The sequence below is a fragment of the Dama dama genome, chromosome 21 (assembly GCF_033118175.1).
Source record: "Dama dama isolate Ldn47 chromosome 21, ASM3311817v1, whole genome shotgun sequence".
In the NCBI taxonomy this organism is placed as follows: domain Eukaryota; kingdom Metazoa; phylum Chordata; class Mammalia; order Artiodactyla; family Cervidae; genus Dama; species Dama dama.
The window spans coordinates 41,390,820-41,417,035 of NC_083701.1; the positions used below are offsets into that span (position 1 = coordinate 41,390,820).

Below are 26,216 nucleotides of genomic sequence, written 5' to 3' on the forward strand. Positions count from 1 at the left end.
CATTTGCCCACTTTACTTTGTCTTTCCCCAGCAGACATGTCCACTGCCTCTCTGCAACGTGGAGTACTGAGATCTTTTTCAGAATTTTGTCCACTTTTGTGACCATCTGTAGAAGTTTTCTATGGCTGCCATAACAAATGAGGTACCATATTTTTTCACCGTTCTGGAAGCCGAAGTTCGAAATCAAAGTGTTGACAGAGTTCCATGCCTCTCTCCAAGCTTTTGGAGGCTGCTGGTGTTCCTTAGTTTGTAACTGCCTAACTTTGATTTCTACCTCTTTCTTACATGCCATTTTCCTCTTTGTCTCTTATTCCCTTTCTTCCCTTCCAAGGATGCTTTGGATTTAGGACTCACCTTGTCCATGGCTATCTCATCTAGAGAGTCTTAAATTAATTATATACATCTGCACAGGCCTTTTTTCTGCATCAGGTCACATTCACAGGTCCTGGCTGTGCATAGCACGTGGGGTGCCACCACTAAATTCACAATACCACCAATATTATTGTTTGGGGGAGGGGCTGTTGTTTTAGAAGATTTATTCATCATGTGGGTCCTTGAAAGTTTTTTTCTCATTTGCAGGCTGCCAGCTTTTAATGACTTTTTTGCATAAAGTGCCTTTTACTTAGTTTGATTCTCTATTTTTATACTTTTGTAAGGTTTTAGGCACCCAGTTTTAGCTCGTTTTAATGTGCTTCCATCTGTCATCTTACCCTACTAGTATGTTTTAATTTATGGATAACAGCAATACAGATACCTTTAGACTGTGTTGTGGGGCTTCCTATATGGCGCTAGTGGTAAAGAACTCACCTGCCAGTGCAGGAAATGTAAGAGACGTGGGTTCAGTTCTTAAGTCAGGAAGATCCCCTGAAGGCACAGCAATCCACTCCAGTATTCTTGCCTGGGAAATCACATGGACAGAGGAGCCTGGCGGGCTGCAGTCCATAGAGTCGCACACAACTGAAGCGACTTAGCATGTGTAATTATTAAAATTATGGTAAAGTCCACTTTGAAGTTCTGAATCTATGTTATGTCATTTCTTTGCTGTCGTGAGATCATTGTTCAGTCGCTTAGTTGTGTACTATTCTTTGCGTAATGAGATCGCAGTAGTTTTAAAAAGAGTATGATATGCCATCAAAATAGGTATGACATACTCCCGCAGATAGACAGCACTCATGATCTCCTATCTTTTCCATTTTTCCAGTTAATGTAGTTTTATCTCTACCTGCTAAATTTCTAGAAATCTCTTTTCAGTCTACTGAATTGTCTGAGAATACAGTTTATTCAGGCTTCCCTGGTGGCTCAGCCAGTAAAGAATCTGCCTGCAATGTAGGAGACAGGTTCGATCCCTGGATTGAAAAGATCTCCTAGAGAAGGGAATGGCTACCCACTCTAGTTTTCTTGCCTGGAGAATTCCATAGAGGACCTTGGTGGGCTACAGTCCTTGGGATTGCAGAGTAAGACACGACTGAGTGAGTAACACACACACACAGAGTTTATTCAGTGTGAACAAACTAGGTTTCTTTTCAAATGCCATATAGAGAAAAAAAACCAGGGTTATCTGAACCATCTACAGATTTTGGTCTGTGCATTTTTTTCTGTTTGTTTTTATTTCTGTTGCAGCTCAGAGGTATTAACAGAGAAAACCAGTGCAACATAGTCTGATGTTCTTGCTAGTCTGGATATTTGTATAAGCTCTAGTTGTCAAGCCTGGGTCCCAAGTTTGTAAATATCTAATGCATATTTATATGCCCAGCATTATCTCCAAAGAGATCTGTGATGTCAGGGTACTTGGATCTGCAAGTGATGCCAATCCACACATTCTTTTCCAAAGTAAACTTTCCCCAACAAACATCTTGAACCTGATGTTGAGCGCAGGTGACCAGTTAGTATTCCTTTTTCTTGTGATGAATTCACCCTGTCAGTGGATATCAGTCAAGAAAAACCTCACTCTTTGATAAAGAATATCATGAAACCTTAAAAAAAATAAGAGGTTGGATTCTTAATCTTATTCTTCCCAGGAAACTATCTATGGAAATGTAATTGTTTCCTCTTTAGCAACCAGTCATGCATAAAAATACACGTTGGATTTCTAGAATTTATGTCACCATAAAATAAGTATTACTAGTCTTATTTTTAGTTATTTTATTTTGCATCTTTTGTAAAAATAAACTTCACTGTTTTAAAAAATTGTTGTTGACTTATAATGTTGTGTAAGTTTCTGGTGTACAGTGAAGTCATTAATATATATCTATATTTTTTCATATTCTTTTCCATTATGGTTTATTACAGGATATTCAATATAGTTCCATGTGCTATAGGACCTTGTTGTTTATCTAAAAATAAACTTTCCTTTTAAAAACAGTTTCAGGTTTTCAAGTAAACTAGAAAAAAAGGACAAAGTTCACATATATCCCTTCCTCTTGATCCAGTTTCCTTTATTATTGATGTCTTGCATTAGTGGCAGCTTTGTTACAGCTCATGAATCAATACTGTTACATTATTATTGACTTAAGTTCATCATTTCCACTTGGGTTCACTCTTGTATGGTAAAGTTCTATGGGCCAAAACCCAAAACACAGAAGTGTATGTGATATATCTACCATTGAAATATCATATTGAAGTTTCTCTGTTCTAAAACTATCCTGTGCACCATCTATTCCTTCTTCTCTCCCTCCCTCCCCGATCCCTGTCTTTTTATTATCTCCATAGTTTCGTCATTTCTAGAATGTCATATAGTTGGAATCACTAGTATGTAGTCCTTTAACACTGGATTTTTTTTTTTTCGCACAATATTCCTTTGCAATTCCTTCCTATTCTTTTGTGGCTTCATAGTTCATTTCTTTTTATCACTGATTATATTCCACTGAATGAATATACCACATTTGTTTATCCATTTACCTGTTAAAGGACACCTTGGTTGGCTCATTTTTGGCACTATGAATAAATAAAACCTCTTGAACTTTAGCATGACAGTTGGAAGGATTGATATCTTAACAATAGTAAGTCTTCCTATTGATAAATATGGAATATCTCTCTAATTCTTTTTTATTTCTTTCACCATAGTTTTATTGTTTTACATATATATATATATATATATACAAGTATATATGTATATATATATATAGTACCTGTTTCATTATTGTACTTATTTTTACCTGATTACTTCATTTTCATGCTAATGTAGGTGGTGGTATGTTTTTAATTTCAAATGCCAGTTGTTCACTACTGGTATATAAAAAGCAATAGACTTTTGTAATTACCCTTGTACCTTGTAACCTTACCTTTCATATAATTGCTTAATAGTTTCATGAGTTCTTGTGTTGATTCGTGTGAATTTTTTTATTAATACAGTCATGTCATCTAGAAACAAAACTCCTTTTTTCCTTCTGTATTTATGTTACTTCTTTCTCTTTTTATTGGATTAGGTAGATTTCTCAAATGATGTTGAATAGAAGAGGTGAACATTAACTGGTTCTTAGACTTGAAATAAAGCATATAGTTTCTTACAAATAAGCGTGGTAGGATTTTTGTAAATAAACTTTATTCGTTGTATAAATTCCTCTCTATTCCTAGTTTGCTGAAAGTATTTATAATGAATCCCTGTTAGATTTTGTGAAATCCTTTTTCTGTATTTATTGTTATGATTTTTTTTAGCCTGTTGATGTTACTGATGAAAATTAATTGATTTTCAAATATTAAACCAATCTTACATACATAGTTGAAATACATTCCAATTAATCATGTTGCATAATTAATGCATTGTTGAAGTTAATTTGCTAAAATTTTGTTGAGGTTTTTTCCCCACCTATGTTCACAGAAATATTCATCTGGAGCTTTGCTATCATGTTATGCCATCATCAGGTTTGGTTTTAGGGTGATGCTGGCCACATAGAATGAGTTAGTAAACAGTCTCTCTATTTCTAATTTTGCAAGACTTTGTACAGAACTCACATACTTTCTTCCTTAAATATGTGGTAGAATTCACCAGTGAAACCATCTGGACCTGGAATTTTGTTTTGGAAAGTTGTTAATTGTTGATTCAGTTACTTTCATAGAGAAAATAGTCCTATCCATATCATCTATTTCTTCATGTGTGAGTTTTAGTTACTCATGTCTTTTAAGGTTCATTCATTTAAATTATCAAATTTGTGGACATAAAATTGTTCATATTTGTATTAGGCAAGATTCTCCAGAAAAAGAGAACCAATAGGGGGTGTATATATATATATAATATATATGTATATATATATACACATATGTTATTATATGTATTATACATATATGTATATATACTTATATGTGATATTTAAATATATATTTGTATATGCATATATAAGTGTGTATGTATATATATACACACATATAAATATATATACATTATATATATACAATATATAGATATACATATATAAATATATATACATATATATAAAAAAGTAAAGGGCTCATGTGATTATGGGAACTGGGAAATTCAAAATCTGCAGGACAGGTCAGTAGGCTGGTGGTCTAGGGAAGCTGATGTTTCAGTCTTGAATCTGAAGGCAGCCTGAAAGCAGAATTCCTTCTTACATGGAGAACACGGTTTTTACCCTTACAGCTTTCAAGAGACTGAATGATGTCTTACTCTGCTCAGGTTGCTATACTAAAATACCACAAAATAGGTGGCTTAAACAACAGATATTTATTTCTCACAGTTCTGGAGGCTGGAACATCTTAAGATCAAGGTGCCAGTAAATTTGGTTCCTTTTGAGAAGAACCCTTCTGGCTTTCAGAGGACGATCTTCTCACTGTGTCCTCACACGTTGGAGAGAGAAAGCTCTGGTGTTTCTTTTCTTGTGTGTGTGCTCAATAGTTCAGTCATGCCTGACTCTTCTGCAACCCCACAGACTGTAGCCCCCCAGGCTTCTTTGTCCATGGGAGTCTCCCAGGAAAGAATACTTCAGTGGGTTGCCATTTCCTTCTCCAGGGGGATCTTCCTGACTCATGGATTGAACCCGTGTCTCTTGTGTATCCTGCATTGGCAGGCGGATTCTTAGCACTGCGCCACCTGAGAATACCGCTTCTTCTTCTTATAAGGGAACTAATCCCATCATGAGTAGCCTACTCTCATGACCTCATGTAAATTACCTCCTGAAGTCCCCACCTAGTACCATCACAGTTTAGTTTAGGGCTTCAATATATGAATTTTGGGAATAATATAGGCATTCAGTCCATAACAAATGAGATCATCTGCACCATGAAGGTAACTTAACCTATTTTCTTCACAGTCTATTGATTTAAATGTTAATATCATCTAAACTATACCTTCACAGCAAAATCTGGACTGCTGTTTGATCAAGCAGCTGGGTACCAGAGCCTAGCCAATTTGACCCATAAAATTAATCAGCATAGTAATGTTCCTTTATTATTCTTTTAATATCTATGGAATTAGTAGTAATGATCCCTCTTATTTCTAACATTAGTGATTTGCATCTTCTTTCTTATTTTTGTAGTTAGCCTGACTAGAGAGTGACTTACTAATTTTATTCATCATTTCAAAGAGCCAGATATCAGTTTCATTGGTTTTTTCTCTATTAATTTTTTGTTTTCAACTTTTTCTCTAAATTTTGTTAATTATTTTCTTCTGATTTTTTTTTAAATAAAAATAAATTTTTGGAGTGTAGTTGATTTACTGTGTTGTGTTAGTTTCAGGCATACAGCAAAGTGAATCAATTTTATATATATATATATATATACACACACACATTGCTCTTTTTTAAATACTCTTTTCTCATATAGGCCATTACAGAGTATTGAGTAGAGTTCCCTGTGCTATATCAGAGAAGGCACTGGCACCCCACTCCAGTCCTCTTGCCTGGAAAATCCCATGGACGCAGGAGCCTGGTAGGCTGCAGTCCATGGGGTCGCTAAGGGTTGGACACGACTGAGCGACTTCACTTTCACTTTTCACCCTCATTCATTGGAGAAGGAAATGGCAACCCACTCCAGTGTTCTTGCCTGGGGACTCCCAGGGATTGGGGGGTGGGGGGTCTGGTGGCTGCCGTCTATGGGGTCGCACAGAGTCGGACACGACTGAAGTGACTTAGCAGCAGCAGCCCTGTGCTATACAGCAGGTCCTGGGTGTTCATTGGAAGGACTGATGCCGAAGCTGAAACTCCAATACTTTGGCCACCACATGTGAAGAGTTGACTCATTGGAAAAGACCCTGATGCTGGGAGGGATTGGGGACAGGAGGAGAAGGGGACGACAGAGGATGAGATGGCTGGATGGCATCACCGACTCGATGGACATGAGTTTGAGTAAACTCCGGGAGTTGGTGATGGACAGGGAGGCCTGGCATGCTGTGATTCATGGGGTCGCAAAGAGTCGGACACGACTGAGCGACGGAACTGAATTGAACTGAGTGAGTATATTTCAGTCCCAATCTCTCAGTTTATCTCTCACCCCATCTCCTGATAGCCATAGTTTGTTTTCTGCATCCATGGCTCTATCTGTTTTGTAAATGAGTTCACTTGTACCCTTTTTTAAAATCCCACCTATGTGATATCATATGCTATCTGTGTGGGTTCTCTCTTTTCTGTTTCCTAACATGAAAGCTTAGAGGATTATCTCCTATCTTTCTTCTTTCTATGTTAGCATTCAGTGCTCTAGGCATTGTTTTACTGTGTCCCACACATTTCATTAATCTGTATTTTCTTTTCATTAAGATCAAAATATTTTAAAATTTCTCTTGAGATCTCTTCTTTGATTCATGTGTTATCTAAAAGTATATTTCTTAATCTCTGAATACTTGGGGACTTTCCATTTCTGTTTCTGTTATTTATTTTCAGTTTAATTACATTTTGGTTTGAGAACATAGTTTCCATCATTTCTATTTTTTAAAAACTTAAGGTATATTTTTTGACTCAAAATGTCTTCAACCCTATTGAAAATCCCATGTTAGCTTCCATTTAATGTGTATTGTGTTGTTGTTGAATGAATTATTAATATTTTACAAACATCAATTAGGTCTGGTTAATTTATTGTGCTTTTAGTTCAATTACATTCTTACTGACTTTCTGCCTGCTGAATCTGTCAGTTAGTGCTAGAGAGGTGTTGAAATCTCTAGTTATAATGGTGGATTTTCTATTTCTTCTTGCATTTTACCAGTTTTTGCTCTCAAGATTTCAATGCAGCTGTTAGGCACAATCACATTAAGAATCAATATGTTTTCTTGGAGAACTGTCACCTTTATTATTATGTAATACCTTGTTTATTCCTGAGAATCTTCCTTCCTCTGAAATCTGCTTTGTCTGACATGAATATAGCTGCTTCAGCTTTCTTTTGATTAGCGTTGACATATCATTCTCCATCTTTTCACTTTTAATCTGTATCTTTACCCATTTAAAGTGGGTTTCTTGTAGACAATATATAGTTGGGTCTCATTTTTTTTTTTTTCCTATCCACTCAGAGAGTCTTTTAATTGATGTATTTTATTTTACTTTTATTTTATATTGGAGTGTAGTTGATTAACAATGTTGTGTTAGTTTCCCATGTACAGCAAAGTGATTCAGTTAAACATATACATGTATTGACACTTCCCTATTGCTCAGCTGGTAAAGAATCTCCCTGCAATGGAGGAAACCTGGGTTCGATTCCTGGGTCAGGAAGATCTCCTGGAGAAGGAAATGGCAGTATTCTTGCCTGGAGAATTCCATGGACAGAGGAGCCTGGTGGGCTACAGTCCATGGGGTCACAGAGTTAGACACAACTAAATGACTAACACACACACACATACACACGTGTCTATAGTTTTTCAAATTCTCTTCCCATTTAGGTTGTTACATAGTATTGAGCAGAGTTCCCTGTGCTATGCTGTAGGTCCTTGCTGGTTATTCATTTTAAATATAGCAGTATATATATGTCGATCCCAAACTTCTAACTGTCCCTCCCTAATTGGTGTATTTTTATTTCATCTTTACAACTTTAAAAAGTCATTAAACAACAACAATAAAAAACTTACCTCTTAAAAGGTTACTTTTTGTGTTAAATTGTAACAGATTCAGTCCTGTTGCTAAATTATATACACAGGAATTTTTGTTTATCTTCTAGAATAACTCAATTAATAAAGAACTACTTTAATTTTTATTTTATTCAATTTAAATAGCTTCTCTGTTAATTATAGTTATTTAAACATAATCTGGGCTTCCCAGGTGGTGCTAGTGGTAAAGAACCCGACTGCCAATGCTAGAGACACCAGATATGCGAGTTTGACCCCTGGGTTGGAAGATACCCTGGAGAAGGGAATGGCAACCCACTCCAGTATTCTTGTCTGGGAAATCCCATGGCTGTCCATGGTGGAGCCTGGTGGGCTACAGTCCGTGGGGTTGCAGAGAGTCACACACAACTGAAACAATTTAGCATGCAAGCAAACATAATCTATTTGGAAATATTTATAAAGTAATATTTGACTAGAATTTGATCATTTATTTTCTTAGCAAACCAATCAATTGTAGGATAGGTATTAGGGGAGCGAGACTTTAAAGAATTAAGGTTTTTGAAAAGGAGAGAGAGATTTGAATTTTGGAAAGATAACTCAAGTGGCAGTGAAGAAGATGGATGTACGCAAAAGGTGGTGAGATGAGCCAGGGGCCTCCCCGAATGCTATAGCAGTAGTGTAAGGGAAGTTTGATGACTGCCTGAACTAAGACTGCTGTGCTTAGTCATTCAGTCCTGTCTGGCTCTTTGTGACTCCATGGACTGTAGTTCCTTTGTCCTTGGGGACTCTCCAGGCCAGAATACTAGAGTGGGTTGCCATGCCCTTCTCCCGAGGATCTTACCAACCCAGGGATTGAACCCAGGTCTCCCGTATTGCAGATGGATTCTTTACCATCTGAGCCACCAGGGAAGCCCTGAACTAAGACTAAGATAGTGGAAATCATAGAGTGACTGACTTGACTTTTACAGGTGTTAAGAAGATACACTACTCTCTAGGATTTAGTGAAGGATGAGATGAAGGAGCAAAGGTCTGAAGAGTATTTCAGGCTTTGGTGACTAAATAATTGGGCACATGCTGTTCTCTAAGACAGAGAATGCAGAAGGAGGAGCAGGCTAAAAGTGATGACAATTAGCCTTCCACTGTGTCACAATACATCTGGGTGGAGACTTCTATGGTGTTTGAATTGAACGGTTCTAAAGTTCATGAGGTAGGTGTAGACTTAAGGGTAGATTTGAGAGTTATCTATGAAATTTAAATCTGTGAGGGCCCCTGGAATAGAGACAGAGACAGTGTTAAAGATATTAGAAATGATAAAAGCCAATTATTAGTCACTAGATTATATAATTAAATAATTTAAAGGACAATCCTTTATATGGCTGCAATTACACTGAAGCATTCCTAGAAAGTATTTGGCCATATTTAGCAGCCTTTATATTTTTAACCAGACACTGTTCTGGTGACTAAGAGTCACATCATTCAATCATATGAGTCATGTTTAGGCAAAACAACTTTTTAATGGATAAAATAATGCAGTATAATGTAAAAAAAATTGCTTATGTTGGATATCAGAAAAGTACTTGACATTTTATTCATAAGAAATTTTCAAACAGACAGGTGGTCAAGAAAAAAGACGTCTGAGCATATTTGAAACAAGTTCTGAGTTTCCATTAACTTATGGTGTTGATTTACAGTTCATAAGTTATTTATTATATTAGGTTGGCCAAAAAGTTCATTTGGGTTTTTCTGTAACATCTTATGAAAAATCCAAACAACCTTTTTGGTCAACCCAATATATTATTGCAATTCACATTATTATTTATATGAAAAACTACAGTGTGAAAGATACCTTTGCTGGGCATTCTGTGCAATGCAAAGATGAATCAAACTTAAACTGTCCTTAAGATATTGATACCTATAGTGCTGTATGGGGAACTAAGACAAAAACTTAGTTATACTTACAAGAAGCACAGAACTAAGACTCACAGACAATTTTTAAATAAAATTAAGAGAACAATCTCATTTACAATAGTATCAAAGACACATAAAGTACTCAGGAATAATTTTTAACAAAACAGGTTTAAAACTTACAGCCTCAAAACTACAAAACATTGTTGAAAGAAATTAAAGATCTAAATAAATGGGAAAACATCCCATATTCATGGGGCAGAGGCATCATTATGTATTGTTAAAAAGACAGTACCTATCAAATTGATTTATAGGTGCAGCAAAGTCCCTAGCAGAATCCCAACTGACTACTTCTCAGAAATTAATGAGCTCATCCTAAAATTCATATGAAATTGCAAGGGACTGAACAGCCAAAACAGTCTAGAAAAAGGACAAACCAGAAGGATTCACACTCTGCTTTCAAAACTTACTCCAAAGCAATGGTAATAAAAGTCTGATACTGGCCCAGCATAAATATGTATCTATGAATGAAATGTAAGCCACACATATGTGATCAACTGATTGTTTTTTTAAAAGAGTACTAGGACTAGTCAATGGGGAAAGGATCATCTTTTCTTCTCCAATACGGTTTATTTATTGCTTTATAAATTGCTGAATACATTTCACTCCAGTCCTTGATTATATGTAGATTAGAGACAGATAGCTTATTAATTACTACTAATATTATTAACTTAGAGGTATAATGTTTGACACAGAGCATTCCACATAGTAGAGGATTGATACATGTTTATAAAAGGAGGAAAACAATCAATTGTTCAGGTTAGTAATAAAGAAAGGGAGGAAAAGAAAGAAGAAAATAAAATGTGGTTTTTGTTCCCTGTTTCTAAAGTTGGGGCACTATGATGGACCCCTAAGATAATTCAGTGTTCACAGTTTGTAGGGGATTGGAAAGTACCAAAGTGGTTAAATGAGGTATCCAAGATTGAACTGGGGTCTCCTGAATTGCAGGTGGATTCTGTACGTATTGAGTATCAGGGAAGCCCTCCAAGATCACAGTGCTTGCTAATAATAAAGCCAGTAACACATTTAGGTCTTCTGATCCTTCACTCAGTGTCCCTTGAACTGCACTGCAATATTATTTCCCTGAAAAGCAATCTACTCAAGGCTATCAATGAAAGGATATTTTTTCTTGCTGCAGAAGATTGCTTGATTTATCCATAAAATAGATGCTTAATCATGGATGCTAAAATAAAATAAGGAAGGAAGTGTTAGTTGCTCAGTCATGTCTGACTCTCTGCAACCCCATGGACTGTCGCCCACCAGGCTCCTCTGTCCGTGGGATTCTCCAGGCAAGAATGCTGGAGTGGGTTACCACTTCCTTCTCCAGGGGATCTTCCTGACCCCAGGGATCAAATGTGTTTCTCCTGCATTGCAGGCAGATTCTTTACCATCTGAGCCACCAGGGAAGCTTAAAGTAATGGCTAATTGAATTTATGATGTGTTGTTGTTTATTTTTTTTGTTACTGTGGTTGAATTGAACACTGAAAAAGAAATAAACTTCATAGGAGCTGATACCCACAGAGCGAATATATGCCTTTCGAGATCTGAGGCAATAGGATTTAGGTATCAGACTAACATCAGGGTACTATTCTAATTTTTCCTTTAAGTTTATAAATTCTTTCCATATGAGGCAAGGACATACATGAAGTTATCCAGTGGAATTCCCAGATCACCAAAATTCCTTAAAAAGTCTCTGGGAGTAGGCCCAGTAATCTGTGTTTCAACAAACCTTTCAGTTCACCTCAAGTATCTTAAAGTTATGAATCACTGCGTTGCTCCACAGCCATCAGCAATTGTATCTAAAGCTCTCTGACGTTGTTCCACACTCTCTCCTTTCTTTTCATGCTAACCTACAAATTATCTACATTGCCAGAAAAAAATTATAAGATATAAATCTGATGATGTTATTTCATTCTCCATTCATTCATCAAATATTTATTGAGAGTTCTAGGCCTTCAGGGAATAGCTGTGAATACAAAGGACAAAGATTTCTATTCTTGTGGTGCTTATATTCAATGTCTTTTATTCCCCACCAAATTCCCCAATGACTTCAGGATGCGTAGAAAAGAGGTCCAAACTCCTTTGTATAATGAGCCCAGCACTCAGTGGTCCAGGCTTTCTCTGAGGATTTGGTTCTTGTCTTGCGACCCAACCACACCATGCAATTGGTTTCTTAATTATATTCATTTTGCAAGGTGATCCATCCCTTCCCTAGGGGAGCCCCCCAACCCTGTTCTGTTCCTTTTGGTAAAACCTTCATGTGTTTTAACATTCAAGAATTATGTGTGACCCTGCTATTTTTAAAATGGGTAACCAATAAGGACCTGTTGTATAGCACAGGAAACTCTGCTCAATGTTATGTGCTGGCTTGGATGGGCGAGGTGGGGTTTGGGGGAGAATGGATACATGTATATGTATGGTTGAGTCCCTTTGCTCTTCACCTGAAACTATTGCAACATGATTAATTGGCTATACCCCAATTCAAAATAAGAAGTTCTAAATATAAAACAGAAAAAGAATTATGTATGGCCAAAACCCACAAGAAGAAATAGATGATCTGAATAGGCCTAAATCTATTGAAGAAACTGAATCAGTAATTAATAACATTCCAAGGCAGGAAGCACCAGGTCCAGATGGGTTTACTGATAAATTCTAGCAAACACTTAAGAAAGAAATTAGACCAATTCTCTACAATCTCTTTCAGAGGGCAGAGTAGAGGGAACACGTCCTAAGTCAGTCTATGAGAATACCATTACTTTAACACCAAAACCAGAAAGCGACAAGAAAAAGGGTGGAGGGAAAAAAGAAAAGAAAACTTCAGGCCAGTTTCTCCCATCAACACAGATGCAAAAATCCTCAACAAAACATTAGCATATCAAATCTAGTAAAATACAAAAAGAATTATACACCACAACCAAGAGGGGTTTATTCAAGCAGACAAGCCTGATTCAACAGTGTAAAACCAATTTAATCTACCACATCAATACAATTTTTTTAAGTCATATGATCTTATCATTTGATGCAAAAAAAGCATGTGACAAAATCTAATACCCATTCATGAAAAAAAAAAAAAACCTCTCAATATACTAGGAAAAGCGGGAACTTCCTCACCTTGATAAAAACTGTGCAAAAATACAACAGCTAATGGCTTCCTTGCTTCCCTGGTGGCTCAGCATATTAAACAATCCACCTGCAATGCAGGATATGCAGGTTTGATCCCCGGACGGGGAAGATCCCCTGGAAAAGGAAATGGCAACCCACTCCAATATCCTTGCTTGGAAAACCCCATGGACAGAGGAATCTGGTGGGCTACAGTCCATGGGGTTGCAAGAGTCAGACATGACTTAACAACTAAACAATAACAATAATAATGTCTTACTTAGCAGTGAGGAATTCGAAGTTTTCCCACAAAGATCAGGTAAAAAACAAGGATGGCCTATCATACCACTCCTTTTCAAAATTGTACTGAAAGTCCTTGCTTAGGCAATAAGTCCTTGTTAATGCAATAAGGCCAGGAAATAAAAGGTATACATATTGGTAAAGAAGGCGTAAAGCTCAAAATGGCAAAGCAATGGAAACAATATAAAGATGAGTGGTTGCCAGAAGTTGGTGGGGGAGGAAGGATAAATAGGCAGAGCATAACAGACTTTTAGAAAAGTGAAAACAATCTGTACAATAATGGATATGTGCCATTATACTTCTTCTACATCCATAGAATGTACAACACAAGTGTGAACCCTGAGGGAAATTGTGGACTTTGGGCAATTATGATGAGTCAGTGTAGGTGCATCCTTCATAAAAGTTGTATTTCATAAAAAGTGAATGGTGTTGATAATAAGGGAGGCTATATATATAGGTGGGAGGATTGGGTATATAAGAAAAATGTACCTTCCTCTCAATTTTGTTGTAAACCTAAAGCTGCTCTAAAAAGTTGTCTTTAAAAAAAAAAAATCAGGAGGAAAAAAGTCATGTGTTCCATGAAGACTTGTCTTCTCTCCTTAAAATGTGAAATGGCAGCTTCCACTTTGGTGTCCATATTGTATACTAATTTATAGGTAATCCTATTTTTATAGATGTGGCTACATAAAATAAAATCTGTATATTAAGAAAACAAGATAAAAAGTAAATGTACACTGGCAAAATTTTCAACAAATGTGATAATCATAAAGTTATACGTATATAATATCTTACTGAATAATAGCCAATAGGAGAATGGCAAAGGATCTTGAGGGCTATAAGGAAGAAGATATTCTTAAACCAGTCTCCATCCTGTCCACTGTCATCTCCTCTGTCCATACCACTGACATGGCCATGATTACAGGTGTGTGGAGTCACGCTGTATAATTATTTCACAGAGGTATGGCATCACCAGAGTTTTGTACTACATTTAAAATCTAAAGCTTTTAAACAACAGGATCCCTAAAAAAGTAGAATAAATATCAGCAACAGACTTAAATAAGTGATGAGGATCCATAAAGGCCAAAACAATCTTAAAAAGGAACATAGTTGGAGACTCCCACTTCCAATTTTAAAACTAACTACTGTGCTACAGTCATCAAGACTGTGTGGTATTAACATAAAGATGGGCATATAAGCAATGGGATGGAATTAGAAATTTAAAATATACCTATACATTTTAGTACAACTGATTTTCAATAAAGGTACTAAGACAATTCAATGGGGGAAAGTAGTCTTTTCAACAAAAGGTGCAGAACAACTGGAAAAGAATAAAATTGGACTCTCTAGCTCATATCATATACAAAAATTAACTTAAAATAGATCAAAGACCTAAACATGAACTAAAACTATAAAGTTCTTAGAAAAAATGTAAATGTAAATCTTTGTGACCTTAGATTAAGTAATAGTTTCTTAACTATGCTACCAAAGGCATTACCAAAAAAGAAAGAATAAATAAGTTGAACTTCATCAAGATAAACTTTTGTGCTATAAAAGACACCAGAAAGGAAAATAAATGCAAAGAATGAGAGAAAATATTTGCAAATTGCACATCTGATAATATCTAGTGTCCAGAATATATTTCAAAAACTCTCAGAACCAAACAAAACACAACCCAATTAAAAGTGAGCAAAACATTTGAAAAAAATTTCTTCAAAGAAGATTCACAAATGGCCGAGAAGCATGGTCAATACTGAAAAGATGCTTGACATCATTAGTAATCAGTGAAATATAGATCAAAGGAACAACGACATACTACTTCACAACCACTAGGATGACTATAGTAAAAAAGTCAGACAGCAAGGAGAATTGGAATCCTCAAATACTGCTGATGTGAGTGTAAAATGGTGTAGTCACTTGAGAAATAGTTTGGCATTTCTTCAAAAAGTTAAACACAGAGTTACCATATGACCCAGAAATTCCATTTGTAAGTGTATATCAAAGAGTATTCCACAAAAACTTGTATAACCAAGATTTGAAGAAGCATTACTCATAATAACAAAACAGTGGGAAAAAATTATGCATTCAACTGATGAATGGATAAACGGAAACACAGTATATCCATTCAACAGATTATTAATCTATAAGAAGAAATGAAGTACTGATTCATGCTATAATATGGGTTAAGCTTGAAAACATCACGCTAAGTGAAAGAAGTCCAATACAAAAGGCTCCATATTATATGATTCCATTTGTATGACTCGTGGAGAAAAGGCAGGTCCATAGAAACAGAAAGTAAGTTAGTAGCTACCAGAATCTAGTAATGAGGAATGGAAAGCTATTGCTAATGGTTTTATCATTCTTTGAGGTGATGAAATGTTCTGGAAGTAGATAATGGTGAGGATTGCACAACTTGTGACTATACTTAAATTCACTAAATTGTACACTTAACAGTAGTTTGTGTTTTATCTCAATGCAAAATAAAAACATATATGATGAATACATGTAAAAAACCAATGTCACAAGCAATCAAAGAAATGTAAGTCAAAACAAGTTGTTTTTCTACTGCCCTGCTAGATATTATCAAAAATAAAAATAATGCTGACAAAAATGATGACCTCATATATTGCTGTAAGAACTGTAAATTTGTGGGCCCTTTCTGGAAAAGAATTAGGAAATATGTATTAAGAAGCCTAAAGTGCTGATTCTATTTAACCTAGACATCTGAGTTTTAGGAATCTAAATTCCTTACTTACCAGACCATATAGAAAAAGGACCTTTATATCTATTATGAACTTTCCATTCCTTTTGAGCTAAGTAGAAAAATGAGTCTCGCCCTTACCCTGAACCTTATATGGACTCTTTGTCATGGTTTCCATCATCTATTTTCTTACTTCCACAACTCAGTTCTACTTTACTGATGTGCTCTGGATGATTTTAACATCCAGATGTATTCAAAATGTTCAGCTCCCCTTCATCTTTCCCTACAATACAACCAGATCAGTTACCATCTTAGTGTTCCTGAACCCTTCTTTCATTATGTTATTACCATAAGTCTCTATCATGTGTTCTCCTCCCCCCTCAAAAAAAAAAAACAAAACAGGCTATTGCCTGCTTTGCCTCATCATAATGCAGACTTTTTCTGGAACTAGACTGTTTGGATTTGAATTCCAGCTTTGCCACTTGCCAGCCAAGTGGTTCAGGTCTCACTTTCCTCATTACATGGAATTATCATGAGAATTATATAATTATTACATGAAAAGTGGTCAGAGCAGTGCTGGCACATAGTAAACCCTGAATTTGTGTTGGTGTTATTATTATTATTATAACTAACAGAGGATAAGATGGTTGGGTGGCATCACCAACTCAATGTACATAAGTTTGAGCAGGCTCTGGGAGTTGGTGATGGACAGGGAAACCTGGCATGCTGCAGTCCATGGAGTCACAAAGAGTTGGACATGACTGAGCAAGTGAACTGAACTGATTATTATTATTATCATCTCATAGAGATATTATGAAGCTCAAATAATGTGTATGAAACCACTTTGTAATGTACTATCCTCATAAATTATAGAGGACCAAGGACTATCTTATTTTCTAATGACTTACAGTGTACACAGTAAATTTTCAAAATTTGCATTGAAATTAAATGTTATTTTATGACCAAATCACTGTTGACTTTTGGGTATGTCTAAATAACATCACATCAAGATAACTCACAATCTTGTTATATATACACTTGTGTCTTCCACTATGTTAGTGGTGTTTTCAAAGTAGAGTCTACAATGGACAACCCACTGCAAGCAAGGAAGGAAAAGTTTTAGGAATTCTGTCTACATTTTTTCTTCATCTTTTGTAAATTTTTATTGTCTGGAATATATCATTACTAACATGTATAGAACTGCTATGCAAATTCTATAACATGTAAGTAAATGTATACTGGAAGTGCAGGCTTAAGACAGTTTTACTAAATGGTGTACTATCTAAAAGGTCTGGAGATCAGCACACTAACCCACAGTATGGTTTCTCTCCTGGTGTCAAACTAATCTATTGAAGTCCTCCTAGCACACAGTTTATATTTCTTTGTTTCCAAATCTGACTCACAACCAATTTGTTTAAAATGAGAGTATGACAGCCACTCCTTTTCAAGCTGCAACTTGCATTCTTCACACCAAGACTTAGTCACCACCAAATGTAAGTTCCTTAAAAGACAGGTATGTATCTGGCCTATTTTTGCATCTACCCGCACACCCCCACCTCCCCACCACACAACAGGGTTTTCTATAGTAACTGGAACATAACAGGCTCCACATAAATGTTGGTTGAATGCATATAATGACACAGTGATTGATTGCTACTAGAAGGCAGGAGAGTGTGCTGGTGAACAGCAGAAGCTCAGATCCTGGCTCTGCCACGTAACAGGGTGACCCTGAGTCTCAGAATTGTCCTTTGGGAAATGAAGGTGATTAAGTAAATGGACTCTCCTGGGGTGTCCAGTGGTTAAGAATCACCCGCCAATGCAGGGGACACAGGTTCGATCTCTCTGATCTAGGAAGATTCTACTAAGTCCCTGCACTGCAGTTATGGAAACCTCCATGCCCTAGAACCTGTGCTCAGCAATGAGAGAAGCCGTTGTAATGAGAAGCCCTTGCACTGCAACTAGACAGCAGCCCTTGTTCATTGCAACTAGAGAAAGCCTACAGGCAGCAATGAGGACCCAGCACGACCAAAAATTAAATAAATAAATAATGTTTTGAAAAGTTAGTAAAGAGTAAAATCCATTTCTTGACTCAAAATATTAATTTAGTAGCGTAATTTAATGCAGAAAATGCCCTCAATTCATGAAATAAAAAACTGGGCAATTACCATGTAGTGTGCATTTTTCATCAGCAGTTCTACATATTGAAGTGGTACAGCATGCAGTTATATAGCATCTTGAGTTTCCCGTATCCCCCTCAAGAGGTAAGACAATGATTTCGCAAGGAGTTGTGCCCCTTCGGTATGAGTATGCAGAGAAAGAGTGAGTGGGAGGAAGGGAAAGATTAGACAATTATTTCCATCTTATGAACATGTGAGAGATTGCTTTGTCATTTGGGGTTTCAAGTACTGATTACTGTTAAATCAACACATCCTATTACATTAATATAGCTCTTAAACTGTAAAAAAATAATTTTGGTCAATGAATTATTTGTCTATGTTGAAAATCCCAAAGAATAGCAACAATACCAATATCACCTCCTGGAACTAAAAAGCAGTTCTAGCAAGATTTGAGGATACAAGATCATATACAAAAGTGCTCTCCTATATACCTGCAATGAATAATTGGAACTTGAAATTCAAAACACACCATTTACAAAACTACCCAAAATACAAAATCCTGCACTTAAGTATAGTTCTAACAAAATATAAACAAGATCAATATGGGGAAAAGCACAAAATTCTGATGAAAGAAATAACAAATAGAAGGATATTCCATGATCATGGATAGTTAGGTTCAATATAGTTAGGATGTCAGGTAGAATGTGAGTTCTGATACCTCCCCAATGAAGATATGCGGATGGCGATAGTATGTGAAGGATGTTCCACATCATATGACATTAGGGAATTGCTAATTAAAAGCACAGTGAGGTACAATGAAACATCTATTGGAATGGCTAGAATTTAAAACACTGACAACAGCAAATGCTGGCAAGGACGTAAGGCAACAGGAGCTCTCATTCATTGCTGTTGATAATGCAAAATGGTACAGTCACTTTGGAAGATAGCATGGTAGTTTAATGCAAAGCTAAACATAGTCTTACCATATGATCCAGCAATCATTCTCCTAGGAATTTATCCAAATGAGTTGAAAATGAATGTCCACACAAAACCCTGCACACGAATGTTTGTAGGAGTTTTATTCGTAATTGTCAAAAGTTAGAAGCAACCAAGATATATCCTTCAATCAGTGAATGGAGACACAAACTGTAGTACATCCATTCGATGGACTTTTATTCAACAATAAAATGAAATGAGCTATCAAGCCACAAAGTCAGGGAAGAACCTTAAATACCCATTGCTAAATCAAAGAATCCAGTCTAAAAAAGCTACAAACTGCATGATTCTAACTATATGACATTTTGAGAGGCTAACCGCAGAGACCATAAACAGATCTGTGGTTGCCGTGGGTTCAGAGGAGGGAGGGAAGCATGAATCAGTGGAGCACAGGGAATTTTTAAGGATAGTGAAACTATTTGCATGATTCTGTCATGGTGGATACAGGACATTACTCATTTGTCAAAACCCATAAAACTGTGCAACACAAGAAGCAAACCCTAATGTCAACTATGGGATTTAGTTAATAACGATGTATCAATATTGGTTCATCAACTTAACTAATGTACCACACAAATGCAAGATGTTAATTACAGGGGAAATTGTACAGAGGGAGGGTGGGTATGTGGGAATTCTCTACATTCTCCTCAACTTTTCTGTAAACCTAAATCTACCCTAAAGAATAATAGCTGTTGTCAAAAAATGTCCAAAGTAAGTAAAAAATACCACAGCAAATTATATGTGTGTGTGTATATATATATATATATATGTATAAAATACTTAAGTATATGCCTATACACACATTCAGATAAAATAACTATACATCTCTTTCTCTTCATGATAATTTTTCAATCTTAGTTCCCTGACCAGGGATCAAACACATTCCCCTGTAGTGGAAGCATGAAGTCTTACCACTGGACTGCCAGGGAAATCCCTTCATGATAAATTTTAAACATTATATTCTGCTATTTTCCTTCTTCTAATATAATGCTTTTATATGGACTATCAATGGAAGGTGAGGAAATGCAGAGAGTTATGTCAAATTAAGTTCAGAAAAATTTTGGTAGTGAAGGGAACTAGGATTGATGAGTCTGAGGGCTAGGAAATAATTCTTTTTAAAGGATATAATGATGCCAACTCTAAAAAAAAAGATACTGTTAGCCCCCATTTACTTTTATTCTTTAGTTATTTCACTTTCAAGGAATATAAGTAAATACTAAAAATATAAAACTGCATACCAACAGTACATATAAAATTTTGCCAATGAGTTAAAATGTGAGGAAAAGAAACACATACCAAGTCATCGATGTTGACCATTAGAACATTCTGATATGCTCCACCGTCTTTACCGTTAATGTCACAATCAGATGATGCTACTGGCAACAGAACAAGGATCAGGGGAGGAATTCCAAAGATATACCTAAAAGAAACTGAATTCAACAGTAAGTAAGAATCAGCCAAATGTTTTAAGTCATATTATATCATCTGATGGCAGTGTTTCAACTGGCCTGACCACTAATTTCTAAGAATTTTTAAAATGTATCTTGCTTCTGCAGAGTGTAGGAAAAAACTCCAAAGTTCAGTATTATGTAACAGCCAAAGTAAGACAATACTTTAGAGTCTAGGTTTCTTTCATTTTAATTCAGATGTAACTTTGGGATAGTGCAGAACAGGTGTGATGACAGCAAAGTCTCTTTGCTCCATCGACAGAAAAACAGGTAAACTATAGGTTAAAAATTAGAAATTCGTGAAAGTTTATGATCTACGGCACATGACTGTATATTTATGTAAAACTTGGTGGCTGATCAAGTGTCCAGCTGTTTCCTGGAGGCAACATTGCAGGAGGTTTATCTCCACGGTACGACACTATGATTATATTCTTTCTTTTTAATAATGGAACTTAGAAGACTTACCTTTCCCAGAACTGGCACAAAGTTGACATTTATATTATAAGACTCCTTATCTTTTCAGTATCTTCTATTTCTAAATGCCCAGAGACCCATATTCTCTTCAAACACAGCCCTGTTTAGCTTCTTGACATGTTAGGAAAACAATAAATGAATTCATACCCTGTTAATGAATTATTTATATCTGTTTTTAAATAAGTGTTCTTAATTAGGGGCATTTTTTAATCAAAAGGGATGAAATTATAAATGACATCATTTTTGGCAATAGTAATACACTGATAGAAAGCCAGTGATTCCCTGAGGCATTAAAATCTGGTTTTATGGGGACTTATTGTATTTCTTCACAAGCTTTCCAGAGTGTCTTGTTTGCATCTTTCTGTAAACTACTGAGTATTGATGACAATGTATTTCCTGTGACTTTTACCAGTGAACTTTAACTATTCTCCTTGAGTGGAAGACTACTCCTGATTAAGATTACCAACAATGCTGCTTGGCACCCAAGGAACTAAAGAGTGTCAAATATATCATAAACTTCCTGATAATCTATTACATCATTATCTGTCATACAAAAGTGAGTAGCTCTCCCCATTAAGTTATGTGCTGTTAGTGACCCACATATTTACAATAGAGAATGTAGACTGGGTAGCAGATAGAGGAACAAACATGAATCTCACATTGAATCTTCTTATGTCACTGACATTGAAAAAGGTAAGAAAAATGAAATGAGAGGCAGAATCTACTCAAAGCTCTGACACTAAGTTTCTGTAGGCGTGATGAGCAAGAATTCACTTAGGACATTAACAATGATGATGATGCTAGTTACCTTGAACTGAGTACCTGTCATGTACCATCAGTGCCTTATACTTACTGTCTCTAAAGATCAAAGGGTCCTCCAGGTAGTTGATCTTTTTGTTAAACATAAATAGGAGGTGCCAGGTCTGGATTCTCTCCTGAGCCGATTGATTCACCAGGATTTGATCATAAATGCCCATAATCTTTCTAAAAAATAATTCTATCTATTTATTTACTTTTGGCTGTGTGGGTTTTCTTTGTTGCGTGGGCTTTTCCCTAGTTGCGGAGCACAGGTTTCTCATTGCCATGACTTCTCTTGTTGAAGAGCACCAGCTCTAGGGTGCACGGGCTTTAGTAGTTGTGGTCCCTGGGCTCTGGAGCACAGATTCAATAGCTGCAGTGCACAGGCTTAGTTGCTCTGAGACATGTGGGATCTTCCCAGATCAGGGATTGAACTCATGACTCCTGCATCAGTAGGTGGATTCTTTACCATTGAGCCACCAGAGAAGCCTACCCATAATCTTTTAATAACATGTCATCATTTTGGTCTAAATGAAAACTACCTCCATGTTCTACTATCTATCTCCACCTCTCTTTCTTCTACTATTGTCTCTCCCACCTTAAGATTCTCAAACAATGAGAATTGCTAATTATTTAGCATCCTAACTTTGTAATGAGGTTTGTATAGATAGTGCAGAGCCAAACTTTTTCTTTTCTCTGTCATCTTAAAGGTGTCTGGCAGGGATACTTCAGGAGGAATAGAGGATAAGGAAAGTTTATACAGCATATAACTTGAAATGAGCTTTAAAGGAATATTAACATAATTAAATATTAGAATGAAAAAGAGACATTTTTACTATTGTACATAAATGTTATTTCAAAGGTCCACATTTTACACTTTGATTTAGGAGGCAGTTTTATTTTTTCTGAGCACTAGTTATTGTGCCCTCTTCACTCCAAATTTCAGTAATGAGTGCTCCCAAATTTCACATTGATCCATTTGGTCATTGGATGGTATTTTATCAACGCTTTCAAATGATGACTTAGTGGGAAATTAAGTCTTTTTGTGCAATTCTAAAACAATATTTGCCTTATCTGTAAACAGTGTCTTTGGTCGCCACCATTGTTGTTAAATAGGTCAGCCCTGGGCTTCCCTGGTAGCTTGGCAGTAAAGAATCCATCTGCAATGCAAGAGACATGGGTTCAGTCCCTGGGTTGGGAAGATCCCCTGGAGAAGAAAATGTCAACTCACTCCAGTATGCTTGCCTGGGAAATCCCATGGACAGAGGATCCTGGCAGGCTACAGTCCATAGGACCAAAAAAGAGTCAGACATGACTTACGAATTAAACCACCACCAGCAGCTCAGCTCCAGATAGCCTAGGGCAACACAAAGCACAGAGGGAGACTTGGGGGTTCGTCTTGGTGCAGAAATGGGTTAAGAGACCAATTGAAGGACAGAGCATCTCAAAATCTTCACTTACCTAATTTGTGAAATGAAAACCTCAGACTAAATGATCCCTTGATGTCCCTTTCAACTCATAAGCACCTTAATTCTAAGAATCTACCTAGCCATCCAAACACAGTAACTCTTTAAACTTGAAATCCCCTGGTGAACAATGTTGCAAATACATTCCAGTGTTTCAAACCCATGTCTCAGAGGTTCCTAGATTTCTCATTAATGACTTGCCTTCAACTGAAGTCTTTTCTCCATACCACATAGAGAATAACTTATTAACATTGCCTAGTTTGAGCCTGCTTTTGACATTGTTGTCACAATAGGAAAGGACTCTGCTTTTATTTTTAGATTATGCATAGAATACCAACTTCATCCACCACCACCCGCCCCCCCCACCTTGACCTTTCCCTTAGGTTACAAAAAAAGATAAACCATAAAGAATAATGCAAGGCAAGCTTGGGCTTGTGGAATTTTCTTTAGATTTCCTGAAGGGATTGAAACTGGAGAATTTGTTTTCAGTAGGGAATTTGGTTAAACCAGAATGATGGCTGTCTAAAAAAAGTCTTGTTGGTTTTTAAATTAAGCCAAATAATACATTCAATCCTCAGATGCTTAAGTTATGGGGTCAAAGTGAACATAAACAAATTAGTTTCTATAATCCTTCAAATCCAATCTTTAATAACTGTTTAAGACCAATCAGTGTTTATTGACTGTCTACTGTACACATTACATAGACCTATTTTCACTGGGATTTTTAAGACACAGTCAACAGATATTCAGGATGGAATGAAAGACATTATCTGAATATATAAGATTTGGCTTTAGTATGAGCAGTTGGCATAAGCAAGTGAGTGAATAAAGAAAAAGTTAATAAACAGTAGGAAATAACCATATGTTATATGAAAACCAGCTTTTTAAGGTTCTAAAATGAATTTTATGTTCACACAAAGAATTCTAATATTTGCCACAAACATATTGATTGGATTATAAATTCTATCCATAAGTCCTGTGATAAACAGCAGATAAAGACATTTCTGAAGCCACCCTATAATACTATATACAGTATTTCATTTAATCCCATAACCATTTCCTGAGGTAAACACTATCAATTACTAAACATTTTGGCAGATGGAAAATCTGGGGCCCAAATTTTTCCCCAGATAAAACGAGTTTTGTAAGAGGCAGGATTCAAATCCAAGATTGTTAGGTTGAAAAGTCTAGAAACTAAGCTTTTCGCCACCGAGCTACACTGCTTCCTATAAAAACAACTGCATGTGTATCCTCAAGGGAAATGTACAAAAACCCCATCTTTCTCCACATGAAACTCACTGTGGTGCTTCCTTGGCCAAGCTCTGAAACATTGCACCACATACTCCTATTTCAGGGGAAAAAAAGACATTGATTGCTTGGTTTTATTACATTAGGGTATGTGTCACAGGTGCAGCCAGAAAAAAAAATCTCACATCTCAGTGAAATCAATATGTAAGGTGGTCCTACAAAGTAACCTCTTCCATTTTTGTCTAAGGTATTTCAGCATTGTTATGATGCTCTGTGTAATTCTCTTTAAATTTGTTCAGGCTTTCTAATCTTCCTTAGTTCTCCATTTGTACCACTTATTCCACTTTTGGGTCCTCAAATAATTAAATTATCAAAACTAGAGAGCACAATCATCAAGGACTACAAAGGAGGTCCTCAATTACTTCAACTTCCAAAAGAAGTGTCAAAGTGAAAGGATAAAAAGTAATGAAACCTCTAATGAAATCTATTGGAACAAACTGCAGATAGCCACTTAGAGTAATTATTATTAGGAATTTAGAATTCTAATATTTTGGTTGCTGGTAACTTATGCTACATGATTAGTGTAGATATTCAGGAAATAGAGGCTCCTTGTCAGTAATGGACACCTAAGCTTCCTCCTCTTGCTTTACCACTCCACTCTAGATCAGAGGTGATGGGAGGATCAGAACTGGGAGCCATCCAGAAAGAAGCAATTGCAGGAGATCCGTGGGCATTGTAAGGAAAACAGGAATGTAACTAATTCCTAATTCTATATTAAACTTCTAGAGGAGCCCCATTAAGAATTCTCTATACTCTAAACCCTACTCCTTTATTTTTGTTACTGATCAGGTACTTCTGGGCTATGCCAATTTTGATGCTTGAATACCTGTGAGTGGGCAAAAAGCTCTTCTAATCTAAAAGTGCAGCCAGGAAAGGCATCAAACACGAGAACAACCTCCTGTCTATTCTGGCCCCCTCTCCCATTCGTCTACTTTTGATAGAGGAAGTATTTACTGTAAAACAGCAGAATTTTCCTCAGCCGATCCCTCCCTAAGCACATCTCCTCTCCCCCCAAACTCCCCAGCACACCTTTTTTTAAAAATTTTTCCTAGTCAACTTTTGGACTCTTTATACTAGCCATATGGTTGCTAACGCCATCACTTCAACTCTGTCCCTGTCCATTTTAAATTCGTATTCCACACAAGTAAAATCTAGTCGATCTCAGCAAGGGTCTAAAATGTAGAATTATGCCTGTTAATTCTGCCTCCGTCAAGAAGCACCCATACAGAAAAACAAAACAAAACAAAACAAAACCCAAAGTGGCCCTTCTCGGTCCCAGCCCGGAGCACTTGGTTTCCCAGCAAAAGACACTGGGTTCAGCCCCAGTCGGAAACTCCCAGCCTCACTGGGTGAAAACGGGGTTTTCCGGAGACCTGTCCCTCTGGGGTTTAAAAGCGTGTCCCGTGGGAGCTTCGCTTTCACTTCTCTAAGGACTTGGAGCTGCAAGAGCCCACATCCTCGCAGATCCCGGGGCGCCGGTGAGTATCCCGGCGCGGCCAGAAGCCCGGGGTGGGTGGGTTGGGCGCTCGGTTGACAGCGGGCGGCGCTGGCTCGGGGAGAAGGACGGGG

General features: G+C 36.7%; 1 protein-coding gene and 1 long non-coding RNA gene across 7 annotated transcripts in view; one reads left to right on the forward strand and one right to left on the reverse strand.

The window, feature by feature from the left end:
- The window catches only part of IL7 (interleukin 7), a 52,824-nt gene that overhangs the window by 25,652 nt on the left and 956 nt on the right, over window positions 1-26,216 (reverse strand). For 3 of the 4 annotated variants that reach the window (XM_061123538.1, XM_061123537.1, XM_061123536.1), the window contains exon 2: window positions 20,450-20,583. In XM_061123538.1, coding sequence (XP_060979521.1) covers window positions 20,450-20,583 — 134 coding nt within the window. Of the gene's footprint in view, window positions 1-18,205; window positions 18,334-20,449; window positions 20,585-26,216 lie in introns of those variants that run through there. The other variant, XM_061123539.1, reaches the window with a different exon arrangement.
- LOC133042682 (uncharacterized) overlaps window positions 24,497-26,216 on the forward strand; it is a 131,478-nt gene continuing 129,758 nt past the window's right edge. For 2 of the 3 annotated variants that reach the window (XR_009689559.1, XR_009689558.1), the window contains exon 1: window positions 24,498-26,125. This is a non-coding gene — a long non-coding RNA (uncharacterized LOC133042682). Of the gene's footprint in view, window positions 26,126-26,216 lie in introns of all 3 variants that reach the window. The other variant, XR_009689560.1, reaches the window with a different exon arrangement.